Source organism: Gastrolobium bilobum, unplaced genomic scaffold (genome assembly GCF_033153095.1).
Source record: "Gastrolobium bilobum isolate Gb01-03AN ecotype WA unplaced genomic scaffold, APGP_CSIRO_Gbil_v1 utg10441, whole genome shotgun sequence".
Lineage (NCBI taxonomy): Eukaryota > Viridiplantae > Streptophyta > Magnoliopsida > Fabales > Fabaceae > Gastrolobium > Gastrolobium bilobum.
The window spans coordinates 202,356-223,851 of NW_026897207.1; the positions used below are offsets into that span (position 1 = coordinate 202,356).

Here is a 21,496-nt window from a genome sequence, read left to right on the forward strand (position 1 = left end):
TTGAGTTTTAGAGAGATAGTCTAGAGAGAGAGACTGCGAGGTACTTCTGAATTTTCTCTTCTTCTCTGTTTTCTCTTTAATCTTTCAATCTGTAAATGTAATCTCAATCTTTATGTTTTGAATAAAAGATTTATTTCATATCTGCTTATGTAATGAACTCTTCTATTCTCAATCCTTCCACCCAAGTTCGACTTCGGCCTACCGTATACAGCTTGGGTTCTCACCTTAAATTTATTTATGCCTTTAAATTCTGCATTTAATTGACTGTTAATAATCATGTAGTAGTCCGTCAACTTTCCTGCTTTCCATTTCTGCTCTAGTTTACTTCATTTCCTTCCTCAAACTTTCGGAACCCACTGGTATCTATATATATATATATATATGGGTTTAGTGAGTGTACAGTGACCTGATATAAAATTTGGTCCAGTACACTATGTTTTCCCGGGAGAACACAGTTATAGTAAATATTATAACTATGTTCTCTCGAGAGAACACCATTATAATATTTGGTGTACTATGTTCTCCCGGGAGAACTTAGTGCATTGGACGATCCAGTCACTGAATTTTTTTTCCCTATATATATATATAGGGAGGGTTATATTTACAAATTTTTTGTTTACAAATTATACTATGTACTCTTGAAAGAACACTAGGTTACATTATGTTCTCCCGGGAGTACATAGTGTAATTTGCAAAAATTTGTAAAAAAAAATTGTAAACGGATCCTTCCCTCATATATATATATATATATATATATATATATATATATATATATATATATATGGGCAGGATCATCTTACACCGGTGTAAGAATAATAAGTCTTACACCAGATCTTAATCGTTGATTTACGTGCATCTAACTGTTAAGATATATTATGTCTCGTTAATTAATCAATCATTAATTCCCATTAAATTTTAATCATCAGATGCATGGAAATCAATGGTTAAGATTTGGTGTAAAAATTATTATTCTTACACCGGTGTAAATTGAACTTATCCCATATATATATATGGGATAAGATCAACTTACACCGGTGCAAGAATGACAAATCTTACACCATATCTTAATCGTTGATTTCCGTGCATCTAACGACTAAGATTTATTAGAAATTAATAATTAATTAATGAGTGAGACCCAATAAATCTTAACTGTTAGATGCACAAAACTTAACGGTTACGATTTGGTGTAAGACTTATTATTCTTACACCGGTGTAAGATGATCCTATATATATATATGAGTCAGGATCATTTTACACCAGTGTAAGTTACACTCTCAATCTTGTCCGTTGATTTCATTTATATCTAACGGTTCAAATTTTTTAGTAATGTGAGCCATTGGATACAAGTGGATCAATGGTCAAGATTGAGTGTAAGACTTCTAACTCTTACACTGGTGTAAGAATATCATGCCCCTATATATATATAAACTTTAGATGCATGAAAATCAACGATTAAGATTTGATGTAAGAGTTGTTATTTTTACACCAGTATAAGAATAATCTACCCTTATATATGGAGGGATCTTTTAACTCCGGTATAAGATTATAAAATCTTACTTTCTATCTCAATCGTTGATTTAAGTCCAGTTAATGATCGTAATTTATTTTGACTCAATAATTACTTAATTTATATAATTCAATAAATTATAACCGTTAGATAGACGAAATCAAGGATTAAGATGAGAAGTAAGGTTTCTTAAAATATTCTTTAGTTCACTTCCCTATTATTTTGCGTCAAAACACCAACCTAGGTCGCATTTTCTTAATTTTTATCCAACCAATGCCAAACATTGACTTTGGTATCCTGCATTATGAGCCAATTTATTTACTAAAGATTCAGGTAATTTTCATTTTGTATATCCAAATTTTGATGTCTTCTTTATTAAAAATAATTACATTATTTGTGATTGATTATTAAAATTTATTTCGTAATATATCTGTGTATGGTCACCAATTGCGAATGAATTCAATTTAGGGAAAATTTCAGTTTTAACCATTGTAGTTATAACAATTATCATATAGCCCTCATGATTTTAAACTTATCACTCAGATCTACTGTGGTTATAGAATGTATCATTTAGCCCCTCAAATACATAAAATGTTCTTATTATATAAAATATCAATAATGCCCTTACTCAAAAAATAACATATTATATATGAATTATAAAAAATAACTGAAATTAAAAAAAAAAATTAAAAATATTATTTGAATAAAAAACATAGGTACCAAAGAAGATATATATTGTCCTTTCTACCAAGTGGATTAGGCTATTCTCTCTAAAGAAAAAGTTGTCCTCATTGGCCATGATTGGGATGGAAACTACATTCAGGTACCACATCCATCCTTTTAATCTATATTTTCAACAATCTACAAAATAGAATTGTTTCAAATTTTGATACACTAATATGTTGAAAGAATAAATTACCCTTGTTGTTGTGCAATGTTTTCTTGGATTGAAGAGGAATTAAAAAAAATACTCTCCATAAACCCCAACTTGCAAGAAAAATGGTAATCTAGTTTGTGAGAGAATAAGTAGTGTCCAAATTTTATAATTATATATTTTAACTCTTGTTCAAATTTTTTATATCTACTTCTAGGCAATTGACATGGACGACTAGGCTCACGAAAAAGCTCATTATCTAAAATATATTATCAACATACTTCTTCCATTTTTGCTGTAATTGTTGCAGAAATAAGCAAGGGAAGCATTACTTCTATGAACTTTGCCTTAATTATTGCCAAGAAATAAGAAATAGAATCATTACAAATTACAATCATGAGCTATGCCTTAACTATTGCCGAGAAATAAGCATTTCAATATGTGAATAGTGGTAAGATTATATGCATAGTGATGACACTCAACCAGGAGTCTGTGATTTAGAGACTTCAGTTAGTCATATTAAGTTACTATTAAGTCTAATGCTAAAAGTGATGGATAACTGTGCACTAAATGAGGTTGGGGGCATGGTAGTTCTATAATAGAGCTAAGACACATCTTTCAACATGGGTAAAGCCAAAGCCCATGATATATTGAAAAATTGGGAGATAGAACAAACAACTCTACAGTAAATAGAAGTAGTATCAAGATAAAATTCTGTGAGAAGAACAAAGTTTAGAGAATGCACAAATGACAGTAACATATAATGTCCAAAGTCAAGAGACATTTTAAAAGAAGGGATATGTTATTCTGCCTACTCTTATTTTGTCTACCTTTGCCTACCTCTCTTAACACCATTAGATTACTATCTCATCTAATGGTGGAGATTTGCGAAATAAAATAAACTCTTTTCCCCTTTCTTTCTCTTTACTACCTCCCACACTCTTTCTCTCTCCTCCTCTTTCTTTCTATCGATTTGCGTAATTTACAATCTGAATTCATATTTGAATCTAAATTCAATCAATGATTAATGGCATGATAATTCTCCTGGATGAATATAATTTTTAAATTCCTTGAATCTGATATAATTGAACACGACAGAAACCACAAAATACAAAAAAATAAAAACCACGAAGAATCTCTTCCTTTGAATTAATCCACAATTACCATAAAATTTCTATTTTACTATTGAAATTTGAAATCGAATCAACTTATCTCTTTCTTTTTCTTATCTTGTTTTTCACCTTGAAGTGGAGAAAAGATTTATGTTCTCTCTATATTACGCTCAACAACATGCATACCTGATCCCATAACATAGGGCATCTGGGTTTGTTTCTTCTTGACACCTCTTTCAATTTTTTATATAAATACTCATAACAATGGCTGGGTTGGATGAATTGAGAAAAAAAGCTTGTACCTTTTTTTGATGCTGAAGCGCCATTAGAGATAGAAAGGAGAGGAGAGAGAAAGAGTGTGGGAGGTAGTATAGAGAAAGAAAGGGGAAGAAAGTTTATTTTATTTCACAAATCTCCACTATTAGATGAGATTGTAATCTAACGATGTTAAGAGAGGTAGAAAAAAGTAGGTAAAATAAGATTAGGCAGAATAACCTATTCTTTAAAAGAATAGTTGTTCCTTATTCAAAAAGTGTTGGAATGATAATTAACCATTAATGTGACATAAATAGTCTATATTTGATTAGCTTTTAGTAGTTACTAAACTTTTCTGAGCATTGTAAAAGAAGGGTTGTTCCTTATTCAAAAAATATTGAAGGTTAATGTGTGAAATTATTTTACTATTGGTCCATCTAGGAGGTAATTCTTTTTCAATGATTTATTATTTAGTGTGTTTATTCACAACTATCATTTCAAATTAAGTGAAATGATAAGGATTAAAAGTTAAGTGTAGAAAAATTAGATATTTTTAATCAGAATTTCTTTTTTAATTAGGGATATTTTTCACATTTTAAATATAATTTAGAATTTTATTTATTACGGGTATTATTGATATTTTATATAATAAGGATATTTTAGACATTTGGGAGGCTAAATAATTCTATAACCACGATGGATCTGAGTGATAAATTTGAAATCAATTGTTGTAACCTAAAATGGATAAAACTGAAATTTTCGCTTCAATCTATTAGAATTGATCACAAGTGCAGTACGGATCTGCAAATGCAACTCGGAAAGTAAATAATGCCTAACACGGGCTGTCGTTTGTTTTTATTGGGCCAGGCCCAGTCAACTGGAAATACTGTCGTCACTTTTTCCACCTCGTTCTTGGTAGTCACTAAGTATGATAAAATTTTATTTATTTTTAATTATTTTTCTCGGAGGTCGTATGGTAACTATATTCCACATTTATTGCGAAATCTTCGTAGTTGATGATTTGCTTTATCCTTTTGTGAGAAAGAAAAGGGAAAATAAAAAGAAAATATCTTTATCCAAATATTTGACATCTGACCAATGAGTTTTACACATACAAAAAAAAAATACTTATTACTCTAGTCCACAAATTATTATGATCTATCAGTCTGCACTAGTGTGTTTTGTGTTTCTATTCACAAGAACGATTCATGGCCAAGTCACTGCCAAATCCATGATGGATACCACATTCACTCTTGGATATATATGTATTATGGATCAAGATCCTTTAAAGGGAAAGATATATATTAGAAAAGTAAAAAGCAGTAACAGAATATGGATTTGTTATAACCCGTTCTTGATTTTCTCATCAATGGTTATCGCTTGCATTTATCCTTTAAACTGCACCCTTCTCATTTTAAAGGATCAAAATATATGTATTGTCCATTGGTTTTGCTTCATTAAATCCAATATTTATATCAGCAAATCCTAGATTCTTCACAAATTTGGTAGGTACTTAGCAATGACAAAACATTAGCCATTATTAGCAATGTAGCGAACAGAACACTGGCATGGTTACAAAGTACGGACAAGTTAAACCTCAATTAATAGAAATTGACTTGTACTGTTTGACTGTACTTGTGATAGCCTGTTCTACAGGTAGTCTTTCCATACTTGAAGCCCCATAAAATCCATGAACTCCCTTAGTCCTCTTCAATATAAATTCTGCCTCTTTTGGACCAGATATGGGACCTGCATATTCCAGTACATTGTTGTGAACAGGGACTAAAAGATGACAAACACAAACTGCTCTTTTTGAACATTAAGAACAATGAGCAGTGAGGTTCAACAACTATATCAATACTCGGCCTTTTCTAGCTGCCAAAAGTTACTGGGAAAGATTTCCCCACAAACTAGAATTTAAGCACACAAAGGATGAAACAGTACAAGGCTCTAGCTTCAGATATAGGAAGATGCTTTCTTTCAGTTATCTATAGAAAAACATTATTCACTTTGTCACTAGACGCAAATAATAACAATTGACTAGTTAACACTAAATTTACTATTTAATCTATCTATCAAAACACAAACAAAAAGGCTTCCAGGTGATGTGCATACCTCCATGGCACAACACAATGACCCTGGGATTGATCTTATGTGCTGCATCTGCAATAGCTTGTACACGAACCACACTTTCCTCCAGTGAAACAGCTGTTTTTGCACCTATGGAGCCGGTTGTAGTTAGACCCATATGGGCCACTATAATATCAGCACCAACTTTAGCCATTTCAATAGCTTCATGTTGATTGAATGCATATGGGGTTGTCAAGAAGCCCATTTTATGGGCTTTTTGGATCATCTCAACTTCCAAGCTGATCATTTTATGGGAAAATGAAACAAAGTTGTAAGAGGTGTAATAGTCCAACTACTTTGATATATTGAGAATTTTTTTTCCAAGCACCTACCTATATCCCATTCCTGTTTCTTCAAGATTTTGTCTAAAATTACCATCAAATAACCCAACAGTTGGAAAATTTTGCACCCCAGAGAATCCCGTAGATTCCACCTGTTTAAGGAAGTAATCCATTCGGCGAAAAGGATCAGTTCCACATACACCCGCAAGAACTGGTACCTTCTTTACCACCTGAAAAACAAAATATCAGTATGTTAGAACAAGGGAGACAGAGATTCAGTGCTACCTTGGCAAGGGGACTTATTATCACAAAGAATAACCAATTTATAACCCATGAGTTATCATTTGAAGGTCAATACTTTATAGCTAGCTGTACCTGACCTTGAAGAATTATTATTTACCACTTTCTTAACTTTCAGGTTAATTAATGACAATTTTAATATTGATAATCTTCTAAGTTTATATGAGAACCAGAGAAGTCAAACAACAAAATATAAGAATTTATTATCGCCTAAAAGGATCATTAAACTTTCAGTATCAAGATACCAGTATGTTGTTATGACCTAGACAGACACAAATTGCATTCTGCTTTAGCCATTGGACTTTTACCCCCAACAGCCCACTCTCCTCCTCACCTCCTCCTTCTTCAACACCCTCTCTCCCAGCGATGTAAGTAATTTAAAAAAATTGTTTTCCACACTAAAGACAATGCCTATCAAATTTCGTGACATTTTATTGTTTAGTTATCCACTTTTCACCTATATTTAACAAGAATCTTGAAATTGAGGAAAAGAAGTTAGCAGTTGGACAATATTTTAAAACTATCTTAGAACAAGTAAACAAATGAAGGCGTACTGGCAAAACTTCATTGGCCATGTCGAGCACAACAGCATTAGCATCAGCAAAAGGCAATAACCCTGCTAATGAACCTCTCCCAGCCATTCGGAAGCGGCCAGAGTTGTACAGTACTATTAGATCAACCCCTCCAGCTTCTTCAAACTTGGCAGATATACCTGTCCCAGCTCCAGCTCCTATTATAGGAATTCCTTTATCTATTTGATGTTTCAATTGCTGCAATATTAGCTGTGTTTTCTCCAAAGTTTCTGCCAGCAGAAATGAAAACAGCACTTGCACAGTCAGACATAAACAAAAGATTTTCTACCAAAACAAAAAAGTAATTCTTGAGACACAAGTTTAACAGGAAAAAAAAAGCTATCAGTATTGAATAAATACTTTTCAGGCCAACAACACAAATTAAGTTTGACCGGATAAAGAAAACACAAATTATGTGGAAAAATTATAATATTAAATTCTTCATTGCAAAAATGGTATGGTAGACATAACTGGCAACCTAGCAAAGGAATATACATATTGTTTGCAAGGCCAAACCACTAGAAAATATTTATGCACATCTAGAACTGTCATTAACAAAATACTTGTGAAGAAGAAAAACATAATGCAAATTCAAATGAAATGAGAACCTGGTCTTGCATCTGGGAATTCACTAGGTGCATAGACAATGGTCCCAAAGCTTGATGCACCTGAAATATAACCCTCATGAATGTGTTCAACGGGTTCAAGACTGGCAACTCGTTCATGAGTAGAATCTTTACTAGTTTTCTCATTAATCTCTAAAAATGCATCAACCAATGCATTAGCAAATTGAAGGTCATTAATATGATGAGGATACACCTTTACCTGCAAAATACACAACTTTTAACTTTAGAAAATCCCCATAGCAATAAATAAAACAATATCCAAGCAAAATTGAAGCTTACGATTATGGTAAATAACACTATTGACCAACTATAGAACCTGTCGATCATCATTAGTCTGAATAAGGCTTTGTAATTCATGAAGAAGAGCACCCGTTGCCTCTGGATCATAAAAAGGCTTCCCTGGTGCATCTAAAGCAGATACACCCTTTTCTGGAAGGCAAACACAAATCTTAGATGATGAATTTTTCAGTTTATTTGCTATGAAATCAGCAAATTTTCTGTTCTCATCTACTGTTGTTCGCATGAGCGAAACCTGGAGAGAGAAATAATTGATTTATTATATTAGCATAAACACTAATGTCAAACATCTTTAATTCCAGTGAATGATATAAAGCATTTTAAATAGTCTAGCATAAGATCACTGATAAAATTACATTGCTTTGGTAGAAATTACATGATAGCAGGAAATATATGGCGGATTTCCCATATGCATAAAATGACTGGCCAAACCTTTGGTCGGACCTTAAATCAAAGCAAAATAGTAATCATTGCAAATATGGCTAGATTCCAAGCAAAGATCAACAAGCCACCTGAGTTATATAGAGTATCACCTGCTTATTATGTTCATATATATTTCTCTGCTGAAACTTCTGTGGTATGGTATCTTTTGCTCCAAAGTTCACCATGTCTAATGCCCCCACACTCAGGACTAGGGGCACTTTCTTCTCTATGATGGCATCGAAGCGAGAACTGTCACAAGCCATTACACCTCCAACTATGTAGTCCGCTACCTCTGTTGTTGTTATGTCAAAGACACCCTAATCAAAATTAAAAGAAAAGAATATGTGAGAAAATCACAAATAGAGGCAGGAATACATAAAGAAGAATCTGAATCGAAACAAACAGACTACAAGGGACTTCAAAATGCTTATCCCAATTCATCTGATGGATTATACAATTATGTGAAAAAAAGTAAAGTATTTTTTTTCTTCCCAAAACTGAATATGCATAGACATATCTAAAATAAATCGAATATGGTACAGAGCTAAATAAACAATCAATGAAGGTCTTTGGATAGGGTTGGCAAGCATGCAGGTAAAAATGAAATTTGTCTCCCTGAACATCTAATATTCTCAACAAAAGAGTCAGCTCAGTGGTTTAGCTTTGACAGTTATACAGTTAGCGCAAAGACCTATCCTCATGATGTATGCAACATAAGCCCGATCCATTGAAAGCTGCAATTACACAATGACCAGAACTTAACCAAAACCTCACATCCATAAGGTGCACTGATACCAATGAAAGGGAGACTGTAATTCAAAAAAGAATATCCATACTTGTTGAAAAGGTTGAGCTTGACCATGCTACTCACAGAATTGAGATAAGCGTCAACAGAAAATATGGTAGTACTAAGATATGAGATTCTAAATTCAGAGAAGATCAAAATAAAATTGTCCAGATAACAAAATTTCTTATGCTATGCTTCCAAAGAAGTGAAGCTCCAATGCTTTAAAAAAAACTACATCAGCTAAAATTAGCATTCTTGAATGCATATAGACTGCTGTCTCAAATACCTGTATAAATCCCTCTCTAACCAAATTCTCCATAGCCCTGCCACCAACCCCAGTCGCATGGAAAACAAGGGTCTCATAACCTTCTTCATGCAATCTATCTTTGACAGCATTAACACAAGGAGTAGTAACCCCAAACATAGTGATACCAACGGTAGGCTTATCTTCAAAGCAAGAAGAATCTTTTAAGCTCAGAACCCTTCCAACAACCATCCCAGCAAAAGAAGCTGCAGCATTGGACAAAACTACCCTACTAACACTGTTGATTCCAGCAATATCCACAATGGATGGGAACAACACCAGATCAGATGTTCCAACATAAGGCTCAGTTTGACCACTGGCCACAGTTGACACAATGACCTTTGGGATCCCAACAGGGAGAGACCTGAAGGGAGATGATAATAGGGATGTCCCTCCACTGCCCCCAACACCAATAACACCAGCAATACACTGATCCTCATGAGATTTCTTCTTCAAGAAATTTTCAAGTGCTTGGCTCATTACAGCAACAGCTCTACCTCTATCCTCTGGAAGAACCAAGGCCTCATTTGATCCACTGTCATAGCAAGAGATGACATCATTCCTGGAAACAAATGTGAAATCTTGTAAACTCTCTGGCTCATTTGAACCAGCAGAAACATCAACCACCACAACCTCTACCTGTCACTCGTTCCAATCAATGAAACACAGTTAAATACTGATTATATATTTTTATAGAACAGTAATGGAATCATAACATAACATGGGTGTTGTGTGAGAGTGAGTGAGTACCTTGGAGGAGGGGTGATTGGAGAAGCGGTGAATATTGGAACGAACTGAATCGGAGAGGAATCGGAGCTCGTCAAGCTTGGTATCGAGGGTTCCAACGCAGAAAACTTGAAGAGTTGTGGTCTGGTGGTGGTGGTAGTTGTTGTTGTGTGCCATGGTCAAAGGGAACGGAGTGAGGGACCGAACCTTTACCTCACTCTCTTGTAGCGTGGGACAGAACATCATTAACCTTGCCACGTGGCATTAACCGTAGTTTTCAAGGGAAAATGATAGAGAACGTCATTAACCTTGCTACGTGGCATTAACCGTAGTTTCAAGCGAAAATGATATGTTATCCCACGCAGGGTCACATTGCACGTGGTAATAGGGAGCTCTCAGCAATATGGTAAAGATAAAGACAATTTGTGCGAGGGACCTGATGATAGTGTTTTCTAAAATTTGATTTGATTCATTGCCCAATTATACAGATTACAGCAAATTCAAGACCACACAAAATTTTGTAAAATTAATGTTTGGCAAGGTGAATGACTAAATATTAAATATAATAAACCAATTATCATAAATCATAATCCCCACGTAAATAATTTTAATACAAATTTGAGAGCATATATTAATATTACAAGGCATAAGTATTTCTGCCTTTATGGTCGAAAAACTTTTTCCACCACAAACACATTTTTACGAGAATCTGCTATTGAACCCATATTACAAAATAGTTACCAAATGTACACCATAATACTCCTAATTTTTAATTTTCTGCAGCATAACCTTTTACAAGAGAAATAAAGCAAAAGACACACACATATATATATATATATAGGGGAAGGATCCGTTTACAATTTTTTTTTCAAATACACTATATTCTCCCGGGAGAACATAGTGTAACTTAGTGTTCTCCCCAAAAAATATAGTGTAGTTCGTAAGAGTTTGTAAATAAAAAAATTTGTAAATATAATCTTCCTCATATATATATATATATATAAAAGTTTAATGTTTTAGCTTTTATTATAAGAAAAAAATTTCTGTCACATCTACATAAAAGCGAAAATGTGACAGAAATTTATAAGATCCACTCACTTTTATGTAAATGTGACAGAAATTTTTTACTTATAATAAAAGCGAAAACATTAAACTTATATATATATATATATAGGGTTTATCATCTATCATTTAACATGACCACAAAAATTTTTCTACACACACAACATTTTGTGGAGCCCGCATCAAAAAAAACTTCGGCATGCAAAACGAATCTCTATAACATAACACAATCACTTTTCCTACAACATAACTCTTACAAAACCCATATATATATATATATATATATATATATATATATATATATATATATATCGTAGATGCAAGCTTCTTGCTTATACTTCTCTAGTCAATAATATGGCAACATTGATGAACTCAGTTTTCTCCTTGGACATACGGTCAGCCAAGATTTCTTGGTAGCGACTAAAAACTTGATCAATGATAGCTTCACCAAAGTGACTAACCAGCATAGGTTCAGCCACAGCCCTCATGCACTGTGCGACATTGTATGCACCATCGCTGAATGATTCTGATATTTCAGATCCAAAGTCACCATCACTGAGTGATTCCGACATTTCAGATTCAAAGTCAAAAGCATTCCAGTTATCAACAGGGTTCCAATTCACTTCAGACACATCCAGTCGGTTGATAGTGAACGATCCTTCATTGAGAACTTCTAATTTCACTTCAGATGGAGATGGAGTATATTGAGGGATATTGAAGGTATCCACTTGCTCTTTCTTTATGATTCCCTGCACCAGTTGTTGTTTTTTTTATTTTATTTTTTTGTCAGCTCCTGAAAATGAAAATAACAGTAAGACAAACTATTTAGAATGTGTACCTGCAAGACCATATCATTAAGAGCCATAGCCATAAGCTCCCAAATGTAGCAACATTCCTTGCTTGATGGATCATCGCTTCTTCTTCCCAAAAATGTTAGAACCATGCGACCCCCTTCAACTAGTTCCTCTGCTCGACACTTTAGAAAAAGAGAGAAATCTCTTTGAAATTGCTCGTAGTAAGCCTTGAAGACGTTTAGGGGGCTTGTGCTGGCCATGTAAATGTTTCCCTCATTGTTTTCTACACCCTCGGGAACCTAATTAATTGCCAATAGGGAAAAATTTGCTTTCAATCAATTGCATGCTTATGCTTTTTTTTTTACTCATTTACTCTTATTATTTTTTCCATCCAATCTCATCATTAAGTAATCTATCTATTTTAAAAGTAAACTAATAGCATAAAAAAATAAAATAAAAAATAAGACCAAATATGTTAGAAACTCACAACACTTACATAAAAGATTAAAAGTAAAAAAAGAAAATAATACCAAATATTTTTAAATTAAAAATAAGAAAATAAATTGAGAACAAAAAAAAAAATAGAAGAAAAAATAAGAATAAATATGTTAGAAACTTATTAAGATAGAAAATGAGTTGAGAAAAAAAAAACACGTATATCTAAATCAAAAAGAAGAAAATGGGTTGAGAAAAAAATAAAAATAAAATCAAATCAAATATGGTAGAAACTTATAATACTTATTTATTTTTCTTATATTTCTTTTTTGTCTTCGGTCTATTTTTTTTTATAAAAATTATTATTTTTTATTTTAGTCTTTTTCATCTCCATTGTAAGTTTTCAACATCCTAGTCTTTTTTTTTGTCCTCAAATTTTTTTTTTTTTTTTTTTTAGCTTTAATCTTTTATGCAAGTGTTGTGACTTTCCAACATATTTAATCTTATTTTTTCTCTTTTTTCATTAGTTTTTTTTTTTCCTTCTAAAAAAGATAAAATAGGTAGATTAATTAAGTTTATAGCAGTGTTAAGAATAAAGTTGGATGGAAAAAATGATAGGAGATAAATGATTAAAAAAAAGAATAAAATTATTCAAAGTAAAACAATAATGGTATTTTTCAACTTTTTCCTTTATTTATATTGGAAATCATTATGTTATGTTGCTAGAAAAAAACTATCTCATGTAAAAAAAAATTATATATTACTAATAGTTTATAGTTATAATATTAAAGTTACTTTGTTTTTCTCTCTCCTCGAATATTGTCAGTTGACTAATGGAGAGAAATTTATTTTTTATCATTTTAGTTATAATTTTTTTATTTTTTTTACATGAGATAATTTTTTTCAAACAGCACGAACAAAAATGAACGCTATTTATATTCCACTAATCTATCGTTGCAGATTAGTTAAAGAGGAAAGGTCTGTTCTGCAGTAGAAAATTAATCAACCGCACATGTAAATCCCAATAAGATTCTCAGAATAAGAAAATGAGTTAGCAAATATATATACCTTAGATAGCCATTGAAGGCTGTAAGAGGAATGGACAAAATGCAAACTTCGATTAGGGAAAACTCTGCCATAGAAAGAACCAGGAACCCCATAGAAGTAGCATGGACCAATCCCAGTTTCGATTTCATCACGTAGTTTCTCTTTGAAGCTGTCAAGGGACTTAAAAATGTTGTTGAAGTCATTCCCGGGGAGATCGTTCATAAAGACCTTGTATTCAGGAGATTTATGTTTCAGCCGTCGGCAAAGATTCTCCACAGCCTTGATAATGTCTGAAATCACAAGCAAAGTGTTTGGTCCAGAAGAGCAACCCAAGTCTGCAATTGCCAGGCTTCTCGGGAGTGTGCTGCTATAGAGGGTAGTTATGGCTTCTTCTATTAACGGCTTTGTCAACGAAATCACCTTTCGCTATATAACCAATGTCAGAGTTAGTATTCATTTATTTTGCATTATTTTTGCTTTGCATTACTCTCTCAGTTCAGTTAGATGACCTTTGTTAGTATCATAGAATTGGGTGATAATATGAAGACACAAAACCATGATGGTATATGTAATTATACCTGAACTAAGGAGTTGTTTGCATAGCTTGCTTCTCCAACCCCTCCATTCATGTGCAGTACCTGTGCTACTTTCATTCTTGTTTCTTTAGCCTTTGTTTCACTCTTTCTCAGTCTTACGCTTTGGTGCTTTCCCCCGTTTAATCAAAGCCCGTAACACACTATATTTATAGATGTGAAAGCAATTTATTTTTCTGACTGTTGTCTTTGCAGATCCTTTTTAAAGTGATTGGTCGTAATCCTTAACCACGTGGGTCTGGTTGTCAATTATCATGATATATAGTCCCACATTGGTTGTATGTGCAACTAATGTGGAGTTTATAAGGTCTTGGACTCTCCCACTATTTGAGCTAGCTTTTGGGGTGGTGACCTGAAGGTTCTTAACATGGTATCAGAGCCTTGTCGTCCCCCGCTTTCTCTTGTGGAGTTTCTTAGCACAGGTAGGTTGGGTCTGTTGTATTGTCCACGCTTCAAGCCCAATGGGCTCTCGTGTGAGGGGGCGTGTTGAGATATATAGTCCCACATTAATTGTATGTGCAACTAATGTGGCCTTTATAAGGCCTTGGGCTCTCCCACCCTTTGAGCTAGCTTTTGGGGTGGTGACCTCAAGGTTCTTAACAATCATAAATATATAAAAACAAAGCTAATACTTTCTGTGTTACATATGACTGTGATATCCATACAAAACATCATTCTAACAAATACTTTTTAGAATTTTAATTTTTTCGTGCTATAGACACATTTTGTGTGGATATCAGAGCCTTGTCGTCCCCTGCTTTCTCTTGTGGAGTTTTTTAGCACAGGTAGGCTGGGCCTGTTGTATTGTCCACGCTTCAAGCCCAATGGGCTCTCGTGTGAGGGGGCGTGTTGAGATATATAGTCCCATATTAGTTGTATGTGCAACTAATGTGGCCTTTATAAGGCCTTGGGCTCTCCCACCCTTTGAGCTAGCTTTTGGGGTGGTGACCTCAAGGTTCTTAACAATCATAAATATATAAAAACAAAGCTAATACTTTCTGTGTTACATATGACTGTGATATCCATACAAAACATCATTCTAACAAATACTTTTTAGAATTTTAATTTTTTCGTGCTATAGACACATTTTGTGTGGTATCCATATTTATTAAAAAAATAAAAGACAAAAGAAAATATTGTACAAAAATCGAAGAGTCACTTGTAGAAGAAAATAATTATCCTACAATATGAGAAAATATTTTTCCTACTTTTTAATATGGGAAATAATAATCTCATGCTACAAGAGACAATTAGTTTTTCTTACTTACTCAAAAAGGTGTGGATCCAACTTTAAATTTTTTTTCTCTTTCTCTATGCAGTGGGATCTACAATATTTCTGTGTCTCTGATGGGAGAAAAAATCTTTCTTGTTGTTGCAGAAAAATATAACCATTTTAATTTATATATATATATATATATATATATATATATATGACAAAATGAATCTTAATATTATAATTCAAATAATTAATTATAACATTAATGCTATTTCCAAACTAATTATGAAACTAATGCAGCTAGTTGCCCCCTAACACAGAGATCATCTTCTGTACATCTGTAGTAGGTACATCTGTCATCCAACAAATGACAATTGGATAAAAAAATATTTTTCTTTTCTTTCCATACAAGATGACCATCATTCCTCATTTTTTATTAAATAGATGTACTGAGTGAATGGTACAGCAATAGTACCATAGATATTTCCCCCAACACACACCTCACAACCTCATTCCATCATTTTCGTCATCTTTCTTCACCTTTTGTCTTGGAGCTCTCTCACCCAAGTAAGTCTTATAACCCTCTTTTTAAATTTTTAAATTATAGTAGTAGGTATTAGTGACTTAGGATATAATAGTGATAATTATGTTGATGTATATTACTATTAACTATGTCTAGATAAGTTGTCGATAACCAAATGGTGGTAGCTCAGTTGACGCACGGGAGCTAAGCAGGTGGGGTGAGAGCATGTGTTCGAATTTTTCCAGTACCATCTTTGGGAGGGGTTTAAAACATTAATCTTGGACCCGCTCCGAATCGAATTAGTTGCGAAGCAATGAACCGATTGGAATATTTTCAAAAATAAAAATAAAAATAAGTTGCTGATTTAGGTAGAATAATGTTAATTATAAGTTGGGTCTGTATTAATAATGAATAATATTTAGTAATTAGTGCATACTGAAAAATAATTAGTTAATAATTATATTATTCATTTGAGATTTAGTTAAGTAAATATTGTTCGTTAGAATAATATACATTTATTGTATTGCATTGTACTAATTATATAAGCAATAAAAATTTGGTGTGCTGAAATTAATTATTTTTCATTAAAATTAATATGCTAAATTCTTCATATTATTTTGAATGGAATACTAATGATAAATTTAGGATATGGCTTTTTCATCTTCATCATTATTGGATCATTCATCCGATTACTCATCTAACACTGGTTCCCCTCGAGATTGGATTCATCTTGGTCCAAAGGAGTACAAAGTATTGAGGCGACACATGCAGAGGAAGCATCTGTCGTAGGTCACGTGATAGCTGGTTACTTGACTCAGGCAAGATTTATTCATGTGGCTCGCATGTGCAATATTACAGTCTGCTCTAGTGATTCAATGAATTTTATTTAGTTATTCTATAGTGATTGATGAATGCAAAATTATAATATTATTTTTTTAAGATATTTTAGATAGCATTACTTGATCGATGCCCACGTTGAGAGATGGAGATCAGAGTGTTACGAGCAAGAGAAAGAGGGGAGCTCCAGCGTGGGCTAGGGATTATGTGGTGAATGTATAAATGTGCAATTGTGTGTATCAATAGCTGTGAGTTGTAAGGGCATTTTAGTAATAGCTGAGATATTGTAATAGGAGGTGGCAGTTAGTTAGCTTTCCATGTGCTGATTGGTTAGGAATGTGCATGCTGTTAGTTGAGGTGCCATCCTATAAAACAGACATCTGTAATCGAAGATTGATATTAAGATAAATAAAGTGCTTGTGAATTTCTTAAATTATGTTCCTTGTGTCTCTGTTCTCTGTTAGGGTTCTCAACCCTTAACATTGGTGCTTTCACTCTTTTGGACTCGTGTCGTCGAAGATGAGACTCCAAGATCTAGCCGAGGATTTGGGTTCTTTTCAAGCTCGTGTGGATCGTAGCTTGGATGAGATGCAGCAGCGTTTCGTGGACCATCAATCACAGTTTGTGAATATCACCAACCAGCTTCAACAAATCCACGCGGCGATTGTGGGTGTGGAGAATCGAATGGGTGATAATGCTCCACCGCGAAATAATCCCACTGCTGTCAATTCTGAATCGTCAGGGCATCATCAATTCAGGTTTGACCCTAATGATTCACGCAATGTGATGAAATCGGTTAAAACGGAATTGCCCTCTTTTGATGGAAAAGATCCAATCAATTGGATTTTTCGAACGGAGCTTTACTTTGGGCTGCAGCAGATACCCGATGTTCTCAAGGTGCGTTTGGCGGGCATGAAGATGGAGGGAATGGCTGGGCCATGGTTTCAATGGTTGTATAGTGGAGGAACGATCCAGTCTTGGGAGGATCTAAAGCATGCCGTGAAGCAACGATTTGGTGGCACAACATACACTGATCTTCGAGGGGTTTTATCCAAATTAACCCAAGAGGGTGCTATTACTGAATATATTCGAAGCTTTGAGGCATTGATTAATCAGGTGACTGAATTTTCAGATGAAGTCTTGATGAGTTTTTTTTGTTTCGGGGTTGCAACCAGATTTGAGGAGAGCAATCCAATTGCATACACCAACTTCTTTGCACCAAGCAATGCAGTTGGCTTTGACATATGAGGCTCATTACACTGAATTACGTGTGTCCTTGTCTTCTGCTAACAGGAAAATTTTTTCCAAGCCACTGAACATTGTAGAACCATCAAACCCAGTAAATAACTTCGTGCCAAACACCAAATCAAGTTTTCCTGCCTTGCCGTCTAATGTAACCAGCAAGAAGGTGACTCATGATTACTTGCAAAAAAGAAGAGATTTGGGATTGTGCTACACTTGTGATGAAAAATGGAATTCCAAGCATGTATGTAAAGGAAGAATGTTGCTGATGTTTGGAGATTCCGAAGAGGAAGGTGGAAGGGGAAGAACAGATAGTTTGGCAACCTGAGCAACATCACCAGGATCCCATGGATGCAGCACTCCATTCTTTGGAAAGTGAGCAGAATCCAAGAGCGTTGCGTTTTCAAATTCGATTGAGTGGCAGGTTAGTTCCTATTCTCATAGACTCTGGAAGCTCACATAACTTTGTTTAGAAGGAGTTAGCTGCTAGTTTGGGACTGCCTATGATAAGAATTCCTAGAATGCGGATATTTTTGGGAAATGAGGAATTTTTAACTTGTGAGAGGAAATGTCCAGCTGTTGTGTTAAATATTCAAGGCCATGAGTTTATTGTGGATTTATGGGTAGTTGATCTAACCGATTTGGGAATTATTTTGGGCATTATGTGGTTGAACTCTTTAGGACGGGTTATCCATGATTATGGAGATTTGTCTATGGAGTTTAATTGGAATCATCAGAGGGTATTATTAAAAGGGGATGGTGGCATAAAGCAAGGACTGGCTGCTGAATGTTTGTCCTTATCTACTAGTGATACCGAAGCCAGTACAGAGACCAGTAAATCAGAATTGCTAGCAATTAGAGAGAAAATTCCCTCAGTTGTGTGGGAAATTCTGTTATATTACCAAGATGTTTTTCAGATACCTCAGGGCCTACCTCCTTCTAGGGAATATGATCATGCTATCCATCTAGCAACAGGGGCAGAACCAGTGAGTGTGAAACCCTATAGATATGCTCATCACCAAAAGTCTGAAATTGAGAAGCAAGTGGCAGATTTGCTTGCATTCGGTTTCATTAAGGTCAGTAGAAGTCTTTTTTCCTCACCGGTACTGCTTGTTAAGAAGCAAGATCACTCTTGGAGGATGTGCATTGACTACTGGGCCTTAAATAGAATAACAATAAATGATCGTTTTCTGATTCCCACTATTGACGATGTCCTTGATGAATTGAAGGGGGCTACTGTGTTTTCCAAATTAGATTTAAGGAGTGGGTACCATCAAATATGGTTGTTACCTCAAGACACTCCCAAGACTGCTTTCCGAACCCACGAAGGGCATTATGAATTTTTGGTGATGCCATTTGGCTTAACCAATGCTCCTTCAACTTTCCAATCGGCAATGAATCAAATGTTTCGACCTTATTTGAGGAGATTCATCATAGTTTTCTTTGATGACATCTTAGTATATAGTGCCTCTCTTTTGGAACACTTGAACCATTTAAAATTGGCCCTGGAATGCTTAAAACAGAATCAGTTCAAGGTTAAGATTACTAAATGTGGCTTTGCTTTGCTTGAGATTGAGTATTTGGGTCATCTTGTTTCGGGTGATGGTGTCAAGGCAGATCCAAGGAAGATTTCGGCCATGATGGAATGGCCTCAACCAAAAAGTGTGAAGCAATTGAGAGGGTTCATTGGAGTTACGGGTTATTATAGAAAGTTCATTCGTCAATATGCAACTTTGGCAACCCCTTTAACTGACTTGCTTAAGAGTGAGTCTTTTAAATGGAATGAAGATGCTGATACAACATTCAGATTGCTCAAGGAGACTATGTCCTCTACCCCTGTCTTAAATCTGCCTGAATTCTCTCTTCCTTTTGTAATTGAGACTGATGCATCTTCAATTGGTATTGGAGCTGTCCTGTTACAAAACAACAGACCTGTAGCTTATTTTAGTAAGAAATTGGGGCCTCGAATGCGTGTAGCATCCACCTATGTCAGGGAGCTGTTTGCAGTAACTGAAGCTGTTAAGAAATGGAGACACTACTTGCTTGGTTCGAAATTTGTTATCAAGACTGACCATAGGAGCTTGAAGGAATTGCTCTCTCAAACGGTCCAAACCTTGGAGCAGCAAAGGTATGCATGTAAATTGATGGGGTAAGATTTTATTATTGAATATAAACCTGGTAGCTCCAATGTTGTAGCAGATTCTTTATCTAGGATGTATGAAGATGATACATCAGGTACTGTTATGACATTACTTTCAAAGGTTACTTTTGATATAGTTGATCAAATTAGAGGAGAAAATGCCACTGATCCAGAATTATTGTCTCTCCATTCTAAGTTGCAAAATGGTTTAGCTGTTGATCCTAATATTTCAGCCAAAGAAGGGGTGCTCTATCATAAACACCGTTTTATGCTAGGCTCATAATCTGGTTTGAGACAGATTTTATTGCAGGAGGCATATGCCACTCCAATTGGTGGCCATGCTGGTGTGACCCGTACACTATTTAGGCTATCCGCTTCCTTTTATTGGCCACATATGCGAAAAGATGTCACTTAGTTAATTAGAGCTTGTTCAATTTTTCAAATGGTGAAAACAGCCACCACACCACCTCTTGGATTATTGCAACCCCTGCCAATTCCTGAAGGGGTGTTCGAAGATCTCAGCATGGATTTTATCACAGGCTTGCCATTATCTCGAGGCTTTTCAGTGATATTTGTAGTTGTTGATCGTCTTACAAAATATGCACACTTTGGTGCATTGGCAGCCCTTATACAGTAGCTAAAGTGGCTTCTTTATTTTGTGATTTAGCGGTGAAACTTCATGGGTATTCGAAGACTATTGTCTTTGATAGAGACAGTGTTTTCCTTAGCCAATTTTGGACCTTGTTGTTCAAATTCAGTGGAACCAAGTTGCATACAAGCACTGCCTATCACCCCCAATCTGATGGGCAGTCAGAAGTGACTAATAGGTATTTGGAACAGTATCTTAGAGCCTTTTGCTTTGATGAGAATCACAAGTGGTCTCTTTATTTGAGTTGGGCTGAATTACACTATAACACAGCCCACCATTCTTCAATTGGTATGAGTCCCTTTCAGGCTTTGTATGGAAAATTGCCAATAGTAATTCCTTATTATCCTAAGGGGCTGGCCCGAGTAGAAGCTGTGGATACAACACTGATCCACCGAAATGACTTGCTTGCTCAACTTAAGCATCATTTGCAAGGAGCTCAAAATAGAATGAAGATCAAGCGGATAAACATAGTAAGGATATTTCTTTAGCAGTGGGGGATTTAGTTCTTGTGAAGTTACAACCCTACAGACAGCTTACAGCAGCAAGGAGGTCCAATCAGAAGTTGGCTAAAAGATATTTTGGCCCTTTTCCCATTATACGAGTCTTGAGTCCTGTTGCTTACCAACTACGGCTACCCGAGGGTTGTAAAATACACTCATCTTTCCATGTTTCAGAGTTGAAGCCATTTAAGGGTGATCATCATGATTTAATTCCAACCTTACATGCGTTAAATCATGGAAACTGCCCTATACAGGAACCCATTG

At 34.8% G+C, this 21,496-nt stretch overlaps 2 protein-coding genes across 2 annotated transcripts; both read right to left on the reverse strand.

The window, feature by feature from the left end:
- Positions 1-5,155: 5,155 nt before the first annotated feature.
- Positions 5,156-10,398, reverse strand: LOC133304897 (toMV susceptible protein tm-1(GCR26)). The gene is made up of 9 exons (XM_061504975.1): positions 10,219-10,398; positions 9,451-10,107; positions 8,488-8,694; positions 7,974-8,189; positions 7,640-7,856; positions 7,014-7,261; positions 6,211-6,389; positions 5,864-6,117; positions 5,156-5,497 (listed from the first exon to the last, which is right to left on the reverse strand). The coding sequence occupies exons 1-9, from the start codon at positions 10,369-10,371 to the stop codon at positions 5,346-5,348; spliced, it is 2,283 nt and encodes a 760-aa protein (XP_061360959.1). The 5' UTR covers positions 10,372-10,398; the 3' UTR covers positions 5,156-5,345.
- A 1,176-nt stretch (positions 10,399-11,574) lies between these two features.
- Positions 11,575-14,234, reverse strand: LOC133304898 (S-adenosyl-L-methionine:benzoic acid/salicylic acid carboxyl methyltransferase 3-like). Its single transcript, XM_061504976.1, has 4 exons — positions 14,111-14,234; positions 13,554-13,958; positions 12,095-12,349; positions 11,575-12,005 (listed from the first exon to the last, which is right to left on the reverse strand). The coding sequence occupies exons 1-4, from the start codon at positions 14,183-14,185 to the stop codon at positions 11,589-11,591; spliced, it is 1,152 nt and encodes a 383-aa protein (XP_061360960.1). The 5' UTR covers positions 14,186-14,234; the 3' UTR covers positions 11,575-11,588.
- Between the last annotated feature and the right edge of the window lie 7,262 nt (positions 14,235-21,496).

Excerpts from the sequence above, each read along its gene's own strand:
- LOC133304897 (XM_061504975.1), bottom strand. The coding sequence starts at position 10,371 with ATGGCACACAACAACAACTACCACCACCACCAGACCACAACTCTTCAA. Across the intron at positions 6,390-7,013 it reads TGGCCAATGAAGTTTTGCCA|GTGGTAAAGAAGGTACCAGT; the intron begins GTACGCCTTCAT and ends TTTGTTTTTCAG. Across the intron at positions 5,498-5,863 it reads CATTGTGTTGTGCCATGGAG|GTCCCATATCTGGTCCAAAA; the intron begins GTATGCACATCA and ends TGGAATATGCAG.
- LOC133304898 (XM_061504976.1), bottom strand. The coding sequence starts at position 14,185 with ATGAAAGTAGCACAGGTACTGCACATGAATGGAGGGGTTGGAGAAGCA. Across the intron at positions 12,350-13,553 it reads GCCTTCAATGGCTATCTAAG|GTTCCCGAGGGTGTAGAAAA; the intron begins GTATATATATTT and ends GCAATTAATTAG. Across the intron at positions 12,006-12,094 it reads TTAATGATATGGTCTTGCAG|GGAATCATAAAGAAAGAGCA; the intron begins GTACACATTCTA and ends CAACTGGTGCAG.